Raw genomic sequence first — 15,394 nt, 5'->3', positions numbered from 1 at the left:
ACAATTTTTATCTATTCTTATATTTTATTCTCAATATAATTTATGTTAAATAATTTTAATTAATTTTTTAATTTAATATAATAATTTTTTTTAACAAAAGAAATATTATTTTATGAATTCTCCCATATAAATTAAAGAATCAAAAAATATTATATAATACTTTATTAAAATAATTGCAGTATTATAAAAATTTTAATACAAACGCAGCTCATGATATGCGGATGATGATTTTTCATTTAAAGATATTCTTTGAATAGACGAAGAGCTTTCTTTATGATGCACATATTTACATTTATCTTTATCATCAATATTATCTATACACGATGCTTTCAATATTTCTGCTCTTTTAATGTAATCATTTATACGTAATCTTAAGCTTTCTTTTCGTTTTAAATCAGTCTCATCTAATAATACATAATTAAAATATAAATAATTATAAATAAATTATATCATATTTATTTTATTTCTATTATTTATAATATTTATTCTTACTTGTAACAATAGGTATAAAATATCTAAGAGCTTCACAGTATAAATGAAATGCTTCTTTTAAATTTTTCTCTGCATCCATTTTCACAGCGTTTTGAACTAACTCTATTGCCTTATCATAATTTTCCTTTGTTGGCGCATGAGCCAAATCCAGAAAATCATGACCGAAAAATTCATCGAACGTTATTCTCTTGTCAGGATCATGCTTCAATAAGGACATCAATAAATCCTTGCATTCATGTGATACGTGCGAACCTTTCGGTAACTATGGTTTCATGATATCAAGTCACAATTAAGAGAAAGGAATAAATAATTTTCAAATACAAAGAAACTTTAAATAAAAAAGAATACAAAAAAAAATTTTATAAAAAAAATTAATAAATCAAAAATAAAATTAAATAATTTTTAAAAAAATTTATTAATATATTTATTAATAAAAATACTATTGCGACATAAAAAATTTTTTTAAAGAAACTGTTTTTTTTTAATTTTTCTTTTCACTTTTAATTATTATAATGTATATTATAAATAATTTTTTATAAATTTTTTATAATTTTTTTCAAAAATATTTATTTTTTTAAATTATTGCAAAATCTATCAATTAGTAAATCAATGAAATTAAATATCTAATTTTCTTTTAATTAATTCATTTCATTTTACATATACAATACATACATATATAATAGATATAAAAAGTATATTAAAAATTTTTAACTTTATATTTGTTATATCTTTATGTTATCTTTAAAATTAGTATTTCGATAGATATATAAATATATTATCATCTTGCATTTGAATAAAATATTAACATAATTATAAATAGTTATATAATTATAACTAAATATATATTTTTAAAATTTTTTTATATCATTAAACTATATATAATTTGTGTATATATTTTATTTAATAGTTATATTATAAAGAATTTAATAAAAAAATTATAAGATTAGAAATTATAAATAAAAAATACAATTAATAATTTAATAATAAAAATTAATTCATCCGCAATTAAGATTTGAATATAATTGTCAAACATAAATCATTTTGAATAATTCGAAAATATTTATTTTAAGCATTATTCTTCCTCAAACAATTCCTTTTTTTCTAAGTATATTTATATTCCATAATTGAAGAACATATTTCTTTATAAAGTGTTATCAATTGATTATAATAATTATCTATCTGAAATCTTATTATGTTCATTTTTATGAACTGAAGATTTTATTGAAATACTATTTATCAATTATTAATGAATTTTAAAGCTTCGAAAAAAGATATAATAACGATAATAACGATAATATAAAGATATAATAACGATTATTTATAACAATCATGTACTCTTATTCGTATTTCTTATTCTATATCTATTTTTATATTATTGTTTATGTAATAAATAACTCATAATGTTTTTCCTTTTTTGTTTCAAAATAATAAATGATAAATATTTAAAGATTAATATTTTATATAAATACAATTAAAAAATGATTTATAATTATTACATTTTATATTGAATTATATTGAATATTTACATGAATTCCTTTTTATAAAAAAAAGAAAGTATAAAGAACTTATTGTTATACTTATTATTATATATTATTGTATTTATATTATATTTATATTATATTATATAATATTTATATTTATATTTTTTTATTATACAAATAATTAAATCAACAAATTTTTAAACAAGTTATTCATGAGAATCGATTAAAATTAGAACTTTTTTTGTCTATTTGTAAACATGTAAAATGACAACTTTAAAATAAATAATCTATTTATTTTAAAGAAAAAACATAAAAATATATAAACTAATATATAAACTATAAAATAAGATAAAAATAATATAATGAAAACAATTAATAAATGGAAGATGAAAATAAGTAGAAATATAATATGGTACAAATATGAAAGCAAAATATTACTTTACTTTTTCGATCTATTTATTCAATATATAAAAGAGATTAATGATGTGATCACCTCTATAGATCGACAGTCCTTGATCTTTTCAATTAATTCTTGAAAACTACCACTAGAGTATGGAGCTTTACCAAAAAGACATTCGTACATGATCACTCCGACGCTCCATAAATCAACGCGAGCATCGTACTTGCGCTTAAACAAAATTTCTGGTGCCATGTAAAGTGGAGAACCACGAATCGCAAATTTTTGCTCTGAATTTGAAAGATACTGAGCGAAACCAAAATCTAAAATAAAAGAAATCGTAAAATAAAAATCGTCGAGTACTTTAAGCGAATGAAGAAATTTAAACAAATTAAAAAAGAAAAAAAATCCAAAATATAAAACGAACCTCCAACTTTTAATGTTAATTGCGGTTTTCTCATTAGTAATAAGTTTTGTGGTTTTAAGTCCATATGGGAAACATTATTATTACGTAGATATCTCAAAGCAAGTGCGAGTTGTTGCAAAAATTTACGGCAAATTTGTTCGGGTAGCTTATGTCTCTTCTTTATAAAACTTGATAAGTCACCGCCATCACAGTATTCCATTACGATGTATATGTGCCTGCATTATGCTGAACGATAGATATGTTTTGGTACATGTTCAAAATAATTGGAGGAAATCTTAATCCCCTAATTGTTTTGAACAATAATTGCAAATAATTTATTATTGAATTTAATAATAATTATGAATGACCATTAAAAAAATTGAATGACAAACATTGGAACTGTTTACGAATATTTATAAAGCGTTAAAGATTGAATAAAAATCTTTGAATTGTTAGTAAAACTCGCTTCTATCAAATCAATCGAAGAATAAAAATATTAATATAAATTTGATAATTTATTATTTTTTTTCATATCAGATAATATTATATATAAATAAAGCTTAATCCTGTAATTTCTTTCATATCATAAATAAGTATGATAGTTTTGGTATTCATAGTCCTTTTTACAATGGAATCGACATTTAATGGACTAACCCTTCATCCCAAAAAAAATCCCTCATTTCGACGATATTTTCATGACGCAATATTTTTAGTAGATAGATTTCTGTGACGATGTTATCAATAGCTGACTTGGAGAGCGACGATTTGTCTACACATTTGATTGCAACTATCTCTCGGCATCCATCCTATAAACGACCAACAATAGCATAGCATTAGACTCGCCTTGAGATAAGACTGTTTTCAAGTGTCAACGTGACTATCTTTTTCTGGCTACTTCTCAATTCTACATTAATATATTTGACACAATTCAAGTTCAATCATTGAATTATATTAAAATAAGTTGCTTGATTTAATGATCTGTTAAATAACGCGATATTTTCTCTCTGAATACAAGTGCACAGATTAGTGATTCGAGTACAAATATGTGGTAATCATATTAATGGTGTAAATAATAATTTTTTTGAAATCATAAAATTTATTTATTAATTAGAATAGATAGAGAATATTCTTGTTTCTTTCTATTATCTTTCTTTGTTCTTTTTTTTATTAAAAAATAGATATATCATAAAAAAGTATAAAAAATATAAAAAAGTGTGAATAATTGAAATTACTTTTATTTTATTAAAATTAAATTAAAATTTATACAATATGTTATATAAATAAGTTGCATATTAAATTGCATGTGTATTAAATGTATTTTTATATTTTTTTCTTTTTTTTTATATATATATATAAGTAACTTGCAAATATATTAACATTGATTGATTTTAGAAAGAACTAATCTTTTCTAAGATTAATTTCAGGTAAATTCATTAAATTTTTATTCTCTTTATATTCATGATTTTAAATGCTTTAATTGTATATCATATACTAAATTTTAAACTAAAATTTCACGATAATTAATTAATTAACTTTTCATTAAATTTAACTTAATTAAAATCTATCAAAAATTAAATTCTAATACATAATCAGTATGAACAAATGATTAAAAGTTATAAAATTCACAAAAATATTAAAAATGAGATATATCATAATATTTTGCTATTTATTTAGAAAAAAACATATACTAATATGTACATAACTATCTATATAATAAATATCTGTCATGTTATAAAATCATTAGATATATAAATAAGAAAATATATGATGTTATGTATATCTTTTATTTTAAAAGATAAATTTATTAATTTGAAAAAATAATGTTCACTTTTTAATATAATAATATATAATAATATAATATTTATAATTAATAATAAATATAATATATAATATAATAATAAAGATATTCTTAATTTTAAAATATTTTAAAATATTCTAAGTAATCTAAAATATTCAAAATTAATAGCAAATTTGTAATTTTATATGTATTAATAGAAGAAAATTAATAGAAAATTAATAAAAGAAAAAAATAAAAAATAAAAAACTATACATGTTTTAAATTACACTGAATATATGTAAATTATGGTACCTGTTAACCTAGTTACGACACTGTTATCATATGATTTGTATATATTCTCACCACTCATAAATATACGTACCTTTTTAAACGCTTTGTAGACAGTCGCATAACTTCCTGAGCCGATTTTTTCTAACAAAGAATAATCACTTACACTGGGTAAATTCATTTTACCCGTTAATTATATAATTCAGTTCGACATTTATCTCGAATATCACAACACTTGGGGTTAACTTGACAGAATACCGTGAACTTCTTCACTTATCGTTTGTAAAAACATTGGCGTAGTATAATTCAAAAATTTAAATCTATTAAACTGAAATCAATTTTATTAACTCATCTTTACGAATATATAAAAGATAAGAAATTTAATAAGTCGTATTTAATTATTTTATATAATAAATATATATATATTATATTCAATTTAGAAATTAAATATAATTTTTTGAACAACTTTTTATTACTTTTATTTAATAATTCTATTCTATTCTATTATTTTATTTAATAATTTTTATGTGATAAATAGATTATATTTTGAATATTTTAAAATTATATGCATATAATTTTTTATAAAATTTATTTCTGTTAGTTTTTCTGGATTAATTATTTATTTTTCCATGTCAAATTAAAAGAAATTTTATTAAGAAATAATTTTGATTTGAAGTATTTTTTTGAAAATAGATTTTAAAATTATATATAATTTGTAATGTTAATTTTTTCTTTTTATAGAGAGACGCCCATGTGTGTCAGCTGTGCATCACATAAAGAGCTTACTTCATGTAGTTGACTAAAGTCAGTAAAACGACACTTGGCGACGAGACATTTCGTTGTCGCGTCCCTCTTAGATTTTCAGTTTCTCGGATAGTATTGCGTGAAATTTTGTGTCTATTCTTGTCCATCAACCAACTAACCTTAAGTTTCAACAGCGAGCGCAAAAAAAAATAACAACGTATTTGATTCGATTGTAGAAGAAAAAGTCATCACACGTACTGCTATGGACGTGACAGCAGTGTTCGAGCTATAAGCTCGTCTCTTCTTTCATGGCAAGCGGTGCATTTTAGATTAATTTATGGTTTTACCCGATTAGCCTACTGATTTGGTGACTTGTCAAGTGCAATGGCTGAAAAGATTATCGTGCATGGTAATACATCTTGTAAATTTGTGATGTGTTTGAAAATTGATAAATATTTAGCAATCGCGTAAAGTGTATTTGGTGTTTCGTGTTCATTAAAATTGTTAATTGGAGTCTAATGTTACTAGTTTTCTTATATTAAACGAAATCGAAACGATATCAAAATAAATTTTCCTTAATTAGTTTTCTAATATTCTTAGAAAAAATATAATTATTCAATTATAGTCATTAAATACATGATGATATCATACGGAACAATCTTACTTCTATGTAACTTTTCATTTTTATAAATTTTTAATAAGTTATCAGAAATGGAATATTCTGTTCGTCACAAATATGAACAAGGTATTTCATGATTTCATTTATTAATATAATCATTTATATATATTTTCTTAAATATTACTAATTATTAAAAAAAGTTAAGACATTTCTGTGGAAATAAAAAGTCGTTACTATTAATAAAGACTAAATCTAAGATATTGAAGATCCCAAAAAATTTTTTTTTTAATTTGATATATAAAATTTTTATCAAAATAAAATTATACTTTGGCAAATATTTATATTAAATTAATTTGATTTTATTATATATATATAATTATATTAATTAATTAAATACTATTTTAATTATAATATAAAGCATGAAATTTTTATATATAAAATTAATGGGTTCTAAAACGAAGCATTAATAGAAACCAAAGAACAATATGAAATATCAATTCAATAAACACAGGATACTATTGGATAAAATGTATATAGAAGTCTTCTGATTGGCTAACAACACGGTAGCTCATTCATCCTTTCTCCGTGAAAATAGTATTCAGTATATCAGTTGCCGGAGTTCAACTCGGATGTTTTGGCAGCTGATTTTATTTCTTGCTTACGTCGATGGTAAAAATATTTTGAAGTTTTAACTATTCATACTATTTGGGGAATCGCTTAGTGTCGTGAATGAAATTTTGTGAAATACTATTGATAGTAAGTAAATAGAAATGTACAGTAAAGTTTCTTGCTTTATTCGGGAAGTAGCGAACGATGACGTCATGTGTTGAGCATAAGCTGTTTTCACCTTGTTCCGCTACAACAGTATTTCGCGGGTGCAGGTGTAATACATTTCTTTTCCTATTGAAATTATATCGAAATTTATTGAGTATCAAAACAAAAAAAAATATTCACATTGATCTCTTATTTCTTTCATAATTCTTAGGCGCATATGAAGACTACATTAAAAAAATGTGTCAGTGTACTGTTTTTACCTAATTATGATATTTGTGTAATAATTTGATTGTTTTTGAGTATATAATGATGTATATAATGTAATGGAAAAAATCAAATATATAAATCACAAAGGACATTTAAAAAAATTTATAATACTAGATATAATACTTATATTCCTTGATTGTTTTTTTATACAGGTGCAAAATATATAAAATAAACGGATATATATTAGTGTTTTGATTACTTAATAAACTAAAAGATTTACAATGGATTCTGAAGAGGAAACATATGATGATGTTGATTCTGGCAATGAATCTAGTGGAGATGATGTGGATTTTGCAATGGAAATTGAAGCTGGAAATCCAAGAGAACGATCAACAGATGTTGATGATTATCCTTTTGAAGTTTTATCAACAGAAGAAATAGTGCAACATATGGTTGATTCTATTAAGGAAGTTAATACAGTTGTAGAAGTATGTTGAAAACAATTTATTTTATAAAATAATCTAATCATTTAATTAAAATATAAAAAAAATATATGTATATAATACACATATTTTTCTTTAATTTAAACAAAGAAAATAATTATTATAATTAAAACATTGTATTAATTATAGATACCAGCTACAACTACACGTATTTTATTAAATCATTTTAAGTGGGATAAAGAAAAATTAATGGAACGCTTTTATGATGGTGATCAGGAAAAATTATTTGCTGAAGCACGAGTTGTTAATCCATTTAGAAAGGGTCCATTAATAAATAGAAATCAATCTTCTCAAAGCTCATTGGTAAATAAGATTTTATATTATTTAGTTATAAAATATAAAAATTATATAAAAAATAAATGATATAGATATATATTAACAATATATATATAAAATTTTTAGTCCAGAAGAACTTCAACAAATGGTACTGAAGAATGTGGAATTTGTTTTACGATTCAACCATCTGCAGTATGTATATAAATATACATAATATATAAAATATTATCATATGAAATTAATCATAATTTACAGTACAATATTAAAAATATATTTTTTCATATTATTTAATACAATTAAAAAAATTTAGATGATGACTGGACTTGAATGTGGACATCGTTTTTGTACTGGCTGTTGGGGAGAATATCTTACAACAAAAATTATGGAAGAAGGAGTTGGTCAAACAATTGCATGTGCAGCACATGCTTGTGACATTTTAGTTGATGATGCTAGTGTTATGCGTCTTGTAAAAGACTCTAAAGTGAAACTGAAATATCAACATTTAATAACAAATAGTTTTGTTGAAGTAAATATTATTTTGTCTGTTTTTATTTTATTATAGATTTTATATTAATATTATTTATTATTTTATTTTATAGTGTAATAGGTTATTGAGGTGGTGTCCATCTCCAGATTGTAATAATGCTATAAAAGTACAGTATGTAGAAGCAAGACCAGTAACTTGTAAATGTGGGCATACATTCTGTTTCCATTGTGGAGAAAATTGGCATGATCCTGTAAAATGTCACTTATTACGTAAATGGATTAAAAAATGTGATGATGATTCTGAAACATCAAATTGGATTGCTGCAAATACAAAAGAATGTCCAAAATGTAATGTTACTATTGAAAAAGATGGTGGATGCAATCATATGGTGTGTAAAAATCAAAATTGTAAAACTGATTTTTGTTGGGTATGTCTTGGACCTTGGGAACCACATGGTTCTAGTTGGTATAATTGTAATCGTTATGATGAAGAAGAGGCTAAAGCAGCAAGAGATGCTCAAGAAAAATCTCGATCTGCATTACAAAGATATCTATTTTATTGCAATAGATATATAAATCATATGCAATCATTAAAATTCGAAAATAAACTTTATGCAAGTGTGAAAGAAAAAATGGAAGAAATGCAACAACATAACATGTCATGGATTGAGGTAATATTATAATTAATTATATATTATATAATTATATAATTATAATTATATTAATTAATTAAATTATATTATTAATTAAATTAAAAAATAAAAATAAAATAGAAATAAAATAAAATAAAATACAAAATATTAATTATTTATAAGTAATTGCAAAACAACATTTTATAAAAAAATTATTTTTAGGTACAATTTTTAAAGAAAGCAGTAGACATTTTGTGTTCCTGTAGACAGACTCTTATGTATACTTATGTTTTTGCTTATTATGTGCGAAAAAATAACCAATCTGTGATTTTTGAGGATAACCAAAAGGATCTAGAGGGTACTACAGAACGTCTCTCTGAATATCTTGAACGAGATATTACAAGTGAAAATCTTGCTGATATTAAACAAAAAGTTCAAGATAAATATAGGTAAATTATTAATTATTTATTCTTTTTTCTTGTTGTAAATATAATACATTAACAAATGTATAATTAAGAATTAAATTTAAAAATATATAAATACTATATAATACTATAAATAAATATATATATAAATAATATAAATACAAAATATAATATAAATACTATATAATACTAAATATATATTATTTTTATTTTAAGATATTGCGATAGTCGAAGAAAAGTGCTTTTGGAACATGTACATGAAGGTTACGAAAAAGATTGGTGGGATTACGTCGAATAGAAATCTAAACCAACTTCGTTTTTCGGGCATGCAAGACAAGATTTCTCTCTTGATACTTTTGCCCTACCTGTGATAAATCAAGAAAGCTGACAGGAAATAAAAATAGAGCATGTCACCAAGTGATTTACGTGTTAGATATACTTTAAATGTAATATGATCTGTGGCAGCACATATATCGTTATGAATTTTTAAATTTATTAAAATTGAATCCTATTACCATCAGGCTAAATGTAAAATACTTCCGTATTAATTAATGATACTAATTTGCGCTTGCTGTGTGCTATTTATCGTTACATGTTTCGATCCTTCATAAACATGCCTTGCAATAATATTTTCAAGTTTCGAATGAATTTTATATATAAACATGTCGGATGATAAACGGTGGTAAAGAAATCGAACAGTGTGTTGCTGTACTAAACAAAAATTTATCAAAAATTTGCTTAATATATTTTAATGCCATAGTATAATAATACATTATACCTTTTCATATTACTATAAGATTCTCTAGAAAAGTATTATTTAGTCTATGGATAAAAACTTTTCAAGAGTTCTATGAATAGTACATGAAAAGGCTAATATAGAACTAGACCTTAATCTGTCTTTTATTGTCAGTCCTGTGCACTCGATTTATAAGGGAATAATTGAATATAACAAGATACTGGTGCAGATAATATTCATAACATGTCTTACCATTTTTGCTCTGTTTTGGACAGTAATACGTCCAGGCTATAACTGCCAATCTTTATGAAAAACTGAATTAAAATGATCATGTCGTCAGTATCGTGTGCAATATCTAAATCAAATTATATTTCTTTTACTCTTACTTTGTTTTTCTCTACATATTATTTGAATAAAATCTTTAAATTTTATTCAAAATATTTTATGTATCTGTAAAAAAATTAAAAAGTGAAAATTGTTTTAAAAGTATAAAAATAAAGATATTTAAAATATTAATAAATTAAAACAATATTTTCTTGCTATTAGTTACTAAAGTCAAGCATGCAAAATATTAAAAGGGTCCAATATTCAAAACTTCATAATGTACATTATTTAATTTTGATATATTGAATGATAAGAAATTGAATTTATTAATATTATGTATACTTGAATCATTTTTAAAGATATAGAAATATCGAATATGTTTGTTCATTTCTTTGTTTAAAATATAAAAAAGGATTGATTTTTATTTTTTATATAATTGTTGTTTCTTGAAAAGTTTATTTCATGTTCGGTAGAGATATTGTCATAATGCTGACGATATGTTTGATATGTCATTAATCAAATAATTAATGATTAATGATTGTGATATGATGATCACTTGCTGTTATATAAGTGGGGAACGAAATGAGTTCCATTTGTACAGTTATATAGTTATATATTCACACGTAAATGCATAATACATACTTATATAAATAGTTGTAATATCAATATTAGCAAACTTAAAGTAGAAACATTTGAAGTTTTATTAAAAAGAAATTGTTGATTCTTATTATTATCCATGTTAGGTATAAAAATTAAAAAAAAAAAAAAAAGAAAAAAGAAGAAAAGACAATTGTTTTCTGTACAGTCACAAGATCTGAATAGAAGTAAGAATATTGTTAGATATATTCATAACAAATTATTTTTGAGTTCATGATTTTGTATTGTATGTTCATGTGATGCATAAAATTATAAACAATAGCGAAAAAATTATCTTTTTTTTTATATATCAAACATAAAAAATATTTTAACAAGTTTAAACAATTTTGTGTGAAATATCGATTATCGATATTATAATTCCTTCAAATCACCATGTATTTATTAAGATTTGTGCGATAAATTTGAGTAGTTGATGTTTTAATTATTAAACATATCCCAAAAAAATAATGACTTTAGACAGTGCTAAAACTTCAATAAACAAGAATTTGATAAAAGTAATGGTATTACTCGAGAAGCGAATTTTTGATTTAGAAATTTTTAATAATTTCTAATAATTGATGATATGTATAAAGAAATTGCGTAAAATATTTTATTAACAAAATTATGTTTAATTTGCCAATCTAAATGGTATATTTTACACTCGAATTATATTATTTATATTATTTAAAAAACAAAGAATACAGAATATATTATAGATACTCTTTCACACATGCAATTATACTAATCATGTATTTTAGAAATTTTTGTGGTTTGAACTTACATTCTGATATCAAGTAATAAATCAATATATTTTGAGTAGTACGTAGATTGTATTTACGTTTGAATAAGTATGCTATTTTAAATAAAATAATACATAACACATATAAACAAATATATTTAAAAATATAATTGTTTTAAAATTAACAGTGACCTTATTTAATATCTACTTATTATTTTTTAAATATATTAGAATTTTATATTTTTTATGATATATTTTATATTATATAATATTGATAGCACTTATTATGTATTATCGAGTAATACTAATATTAATATGATTATTAAGTCCATTAAAGCATGAAAATCCTTAATGGCAATCTTTGACTGAATAATTTATTATAAAAATCAGCTACTTGGATTTAAACATCTAGCCTCCTTTGCATTTGCTAATGTTTTATATTTAAAAAATTGGAAATATAACAACTATTAGATATCTTATTCTTTCATACAAAATATGCTATCAAATACTTATGTATTATACATATATAAAATATTGAATTTATCACATTTTGATGATTTTCTTATTATAGGTTTAAAAAATAATTGATGAAACTAACAAAACTGAGGTTTCGTGAAAATGTTTATTATTTCTGAATATTTGTATAAAAATGTTCGCTATATCATTAGAATCTATCATTGTTGTTTAAAAATGTTATTATATATTTAATAAGAATTGTTATTTTAATTCTTTCAATAAGTTTAAACTTTCAATAAGTTCTAAGCATAGATTATGATGATCTTTGATTGATAAGAAAATTCATTAATATATTTTCTACCTAAAATAAATTATAAATAAATACATTTAGATTGTTTCTACCTAAATTCAATAGAATTTTGAGATTTTTGTTTGATATAAATATCTGAAACTTCAATTTTGAGTATTAAGAAATTACTTTGATAAAATTTCTAAATTAATATTAAATAATTTTTTTCTTTAATTTAATCTCTAATCCATCGAGCTGCAGTTGTTACAAAATATGAATATAATAGGAAACTTGTATCATTATCATTTGCTTATGTTACATATCTGTTGGAGTTATATAAAAAATGGGATGATTCTGAAACTGAATGACATTGATATGAAAATTGTGCAGACTGCAAATTGAAACTTAATTTACATCCTGTACTTATTATAAGTTGTCTTTCAAATCACACAATTTCACTTTTTGTGCCAATATTAAACCATTATGTAAGCTTCCAGAAATTATTTTTAAAACTATTTTGGTAAAATATAAGTACACTGGAAGATCTTACACAAAATATATTTTTTGTAAATTAATTTTTAAGGGTATATCAGGAGGTCACTGTTAAAATAGTTGCAACCAAACCAAGTGTAGCACCTGTCATTATAAGACTTCTCCAAATTGCTCCACTTATTTCTTCTGCCACAGGATATTCTATACACAGTTGCTCCTAAAGAAATATAATACATGCATATGTCAATGTAAAAAGTAAATTATTTGTTTATGTGTCCAAAACATAATTTCTATGTATTCATATTTTTTACATTAGAAAACAGTATTTACCCATCCTCCATATCCTTTGATAAAATGTGCAACCTTTTCACCAATAAATCTGGAGACATATAGTGGTAATTTTTTCTTTAAAGCGTGCATTCGTCTATCCCGAGCCCAAAGAGCGAGTCTACCCATAAATGCATATAGACAAACGATTCTTGCCCATGTAACTCCACCATGTAAAAACAGCTCATCCGCAACTCCCATGAATGCTTCGTACGCCGTATCCGGTACAACATTCAAACGATTTACCATACTCGCGAATAGAATACTATGCTTGTTCAACATTTGATACACATTGTGTCTCATACTACGGGAAACTGGATCTCGAGATATAAGATAAATATCTTCCTTAAGTAGGTACCGTATTACATCATTCGCCAAACATTCTGCCGTAAGCTCTATGGAATCTTCACAAAGTCTATACCGTGAAGATGAAATCAATTGCGGGAAAAGATGTTGCAATCGAATCTGAAAAAAACGATTTTTTTAATACAAAGTAATAATAATCTTTTGAAGAAAAAAGAAAATATATATATATATATGATATGTGAAACGGGAATAATGTAATTGAACGATTAACGGTGCTTCGTTCTCATTATTTGAAATATTGAATATAAATGTTTTTCTATATCAACAATATTGTTATTGATATAACATTGAAATGATAAACAATGAAACATTAAGAAATAACAAGATTTTTGAAATTTAATTTTCGTTAACGTATTGATTTTCACTGAAATGAGACAATAGCTTTCACTTGAATAAGAAAAAGAAAAATGAAATATGCGCAAAAGAGAAAAGCGCGAAAAATCGACAGAACAGAAAAAAATGAATACAGAATTCACTGACAACTGTAAATTAAATTAAAAAGAACATAATGCCGGTATTCATATATTGTTACCTGACAAACTTCGATAAAGGACATAGCGGTATTGACAGTGCTGAGAGCATATCGGCATAAAGCGCCGTTATCGCCGGCAATCACGGTTTCAACGCCTCCGCTGTTGTTACAGTCGTCGGCAATCATAGTTTCACCGCTTCCGTCGGCGCAGTCGTCGTTGTTACAGACTCGCTCGCTCGGCGAATTCTTGTTACCGGGGGGATCGCATTCCAGGATGCCGCCCACTCTGGAATGCGGTTCCCCCCGCACTGACGCACCCTGCCCCTCTCCGTCTGTACTGAGGATCTCATTGTTCGGCGATGCATCGTCGTCGCCGGCCATCCTCGTGCACGACCGCCCGCACTGATCTCTTTGAGACACCGGTCGAAACACCGCGACTCTCACTAGATCAGATAGTCGTACACTACACAATTTTTGCAAATTAAAATTCTTTTTTTAAAACATCTTGCAGCTTGTCTTCGTGAGTCTAGTGAACTGCCGATCGCACGCTCGAAGCGCCGGGTTAACGAGCGCTACACACGAAAAACTTTGGCTCGCCTGCCAGACGACGTAACGCTCTCTACTTTCCCGCGGCCATTTCCGAAGCCGAACCTTTAACCGCACCCCACTTCTCTGTCTGCTATATCCCCACTTTGTCTTTTCTTTTCCCACCGCTTCACTACTATTCCATTCCCTTCCATCTGTATATTACATTCTATGGACTAACACAAGTCTTTTCGAGAGACACACAACTGTATCGGCTTCTATGGATCATTCACGTTTTCTCCCCACCATTGACCATTGGCGTATTCCGGCACGCGGTTCACACTATTATACGTTGCCCTATACGACCTCATAAGACACCTACGTTTAACTATACTATCCACCTTATATTTGTATGCGCGACTGAACTATCTCCTTTCCATCTCCACCTTCGTTTCTATCCTCTCTTCTTCCTCCTCTCTTTACTCTCCTTCTCAGTGAGGCGCCGTCGATAGTCTCCCTCCCCTC

General features: G+C 24.8%; 3 protein-coding genes across 9 annotated transcripts in view; 1 reads left to right on the top strand and 2 right to left on the bottom strand.

Moving 5' to 3' along the window:
* LOC122712792 (serine/threonine-protein kinase ULK3) overlaps positions 1-5,821 on the bottom strand; it is a 7,890-nt gene extending 2,069 nt beyond the window's left edge. The window contains exons 1-7 of one of the 3 annotated variants that reach the window (XM_043932687.1): positions 5,765-5,821; positions 4,936-5,169; positions 3,431-3,582; positions 2,798-3,012; positions 2,467-2,693; positions 493-754; positions 204-404 (exon numbers count right to left, since the gene is read on the bottom strand). In XM_043932687.1, the coding sequence (XP_043788622.1) occupies positions 204-404; positions 493-754; positions 2,467-2,693; positions 2,798-3,012; positions 3,431-3,582; positions 4,936-5,022 (1,144 nt within the window). In that variant the 5' untranslated portion in view covers positions 5,023-5,169; positions 5,765-5,821. The other 2 variants (XM_043932686.1, XM_043932688.1) reach the window with 2 other exon arrangements.
* The window catches only part of LOC122712791 (E3 ubiquitin-protein ligase ariadne-1), a 20,766-nt gene extending 8,836 nt beyond the window's left edge, over positions 1-11,930 (top strand). Inside the window, exons 1-8 of one of the 5 annotated variants that reach the window (XM_043932681.1) lie at positions 5,858-5,994; positions 7,398-7,673; positions 7,818-7,991; positions 8,091-8,156; positions 8,275-8,490; positions 8,564-9,121; positions 9,305-9,531; positions 9,724-11,930. In XM_043932681.1, coding sequence (XP_043788616.1) covers positions 7,467-7,673; positions 7,818-7,991; positions 8,091-8,156; positions 8,275-8,490; positions 8,564-9,121; positions 9,305-9,531; positions 9,724-9,805 — 1,530 coding nt within the window. In that variant the 5' untranslated portion in view covers positions 5,858-5,994; positions 7,398-7,466 and the 3' untranslated portion in view covers positions 9,806-11,930. Of the gene's footprint in view, positions 1-5,857; positions 5,995-6,194; positions 6,331-6,596; positions 6,961-7,397; positions 7,674-7,817; positions 7,992-8,090; positions 8,157-8,274; positions 8,491-8,563; positions 9,122-9,304; positions 9,532-9,723 lie in introns of those variants that run through there. The other 4 variants (XM_043932683.1, XM_043932680.1, XM_043932684.1 and 1 more) reach the window with 4 other exon arrangements.
* Positions 11,311-15,394, bottom strand: LOC122712793. Its single transcript, XM_043932689.1, has 3 exons — positions 14,405-15,394; positions 13,510-13,971; positions 11,311-13,396 (listed from the first exon to the last, which is right to left on the bottom strand). Exons 1-3 carry the CDS (start codon positions 14,723-14,725, stop codon positions 13,277-13,279), a joined length of 903 nt encoding a protein of 300 aa, XP_043788624.1. The 5' UTR covers positions 14,726-15,394; the 3' UTR covers positions 11,311-13,276.

Source organism: Apis laboriosa, unplaced genomic scaffold (genome assembly GCF_014066325.1).
Source record: "Apis laboriosa isolate Shangri-la unplaced genomic scaffold, ASM1406632v1 scaffold218_cov154, whole genome shotgun sequence".
Lineage (NCBI taxonomy): Eukaryota > Metazoa > Arthropoda > Insecta > Hymenoptera > Apidae > Apis > Apis laboriosa.
The sequence above is the reverse complement of the archived record's forward strand: the minus strand, read 5'-3'. Positions and strand labels throughout refer to the sequence as shown.

Bases quoted from the DNA above. Each gene is read 5' to 3' on its own strand.
- LOC122712793 (XM_043932689.1), bottom strand. From the start codon at position 14,725: ATGGCCGGCGACGACGATGCATCGCCGAACAATGAGATCCTCAGTACA. The intron at 13,972-14,404 runs GTAACAATATAT...CGTTTTTTTCAG, and splicing joins CCTTTATCGAAGTTTGTCAG to ATTCGATTGCAACATCTTTT. The intron at 13,397-13,509 runs GTAAATACTGTT...ATATTTCTTTAG, and splicing joins TCAAAGGATATGGAGGATGG to GAGCAACTGTGTATAGAATA.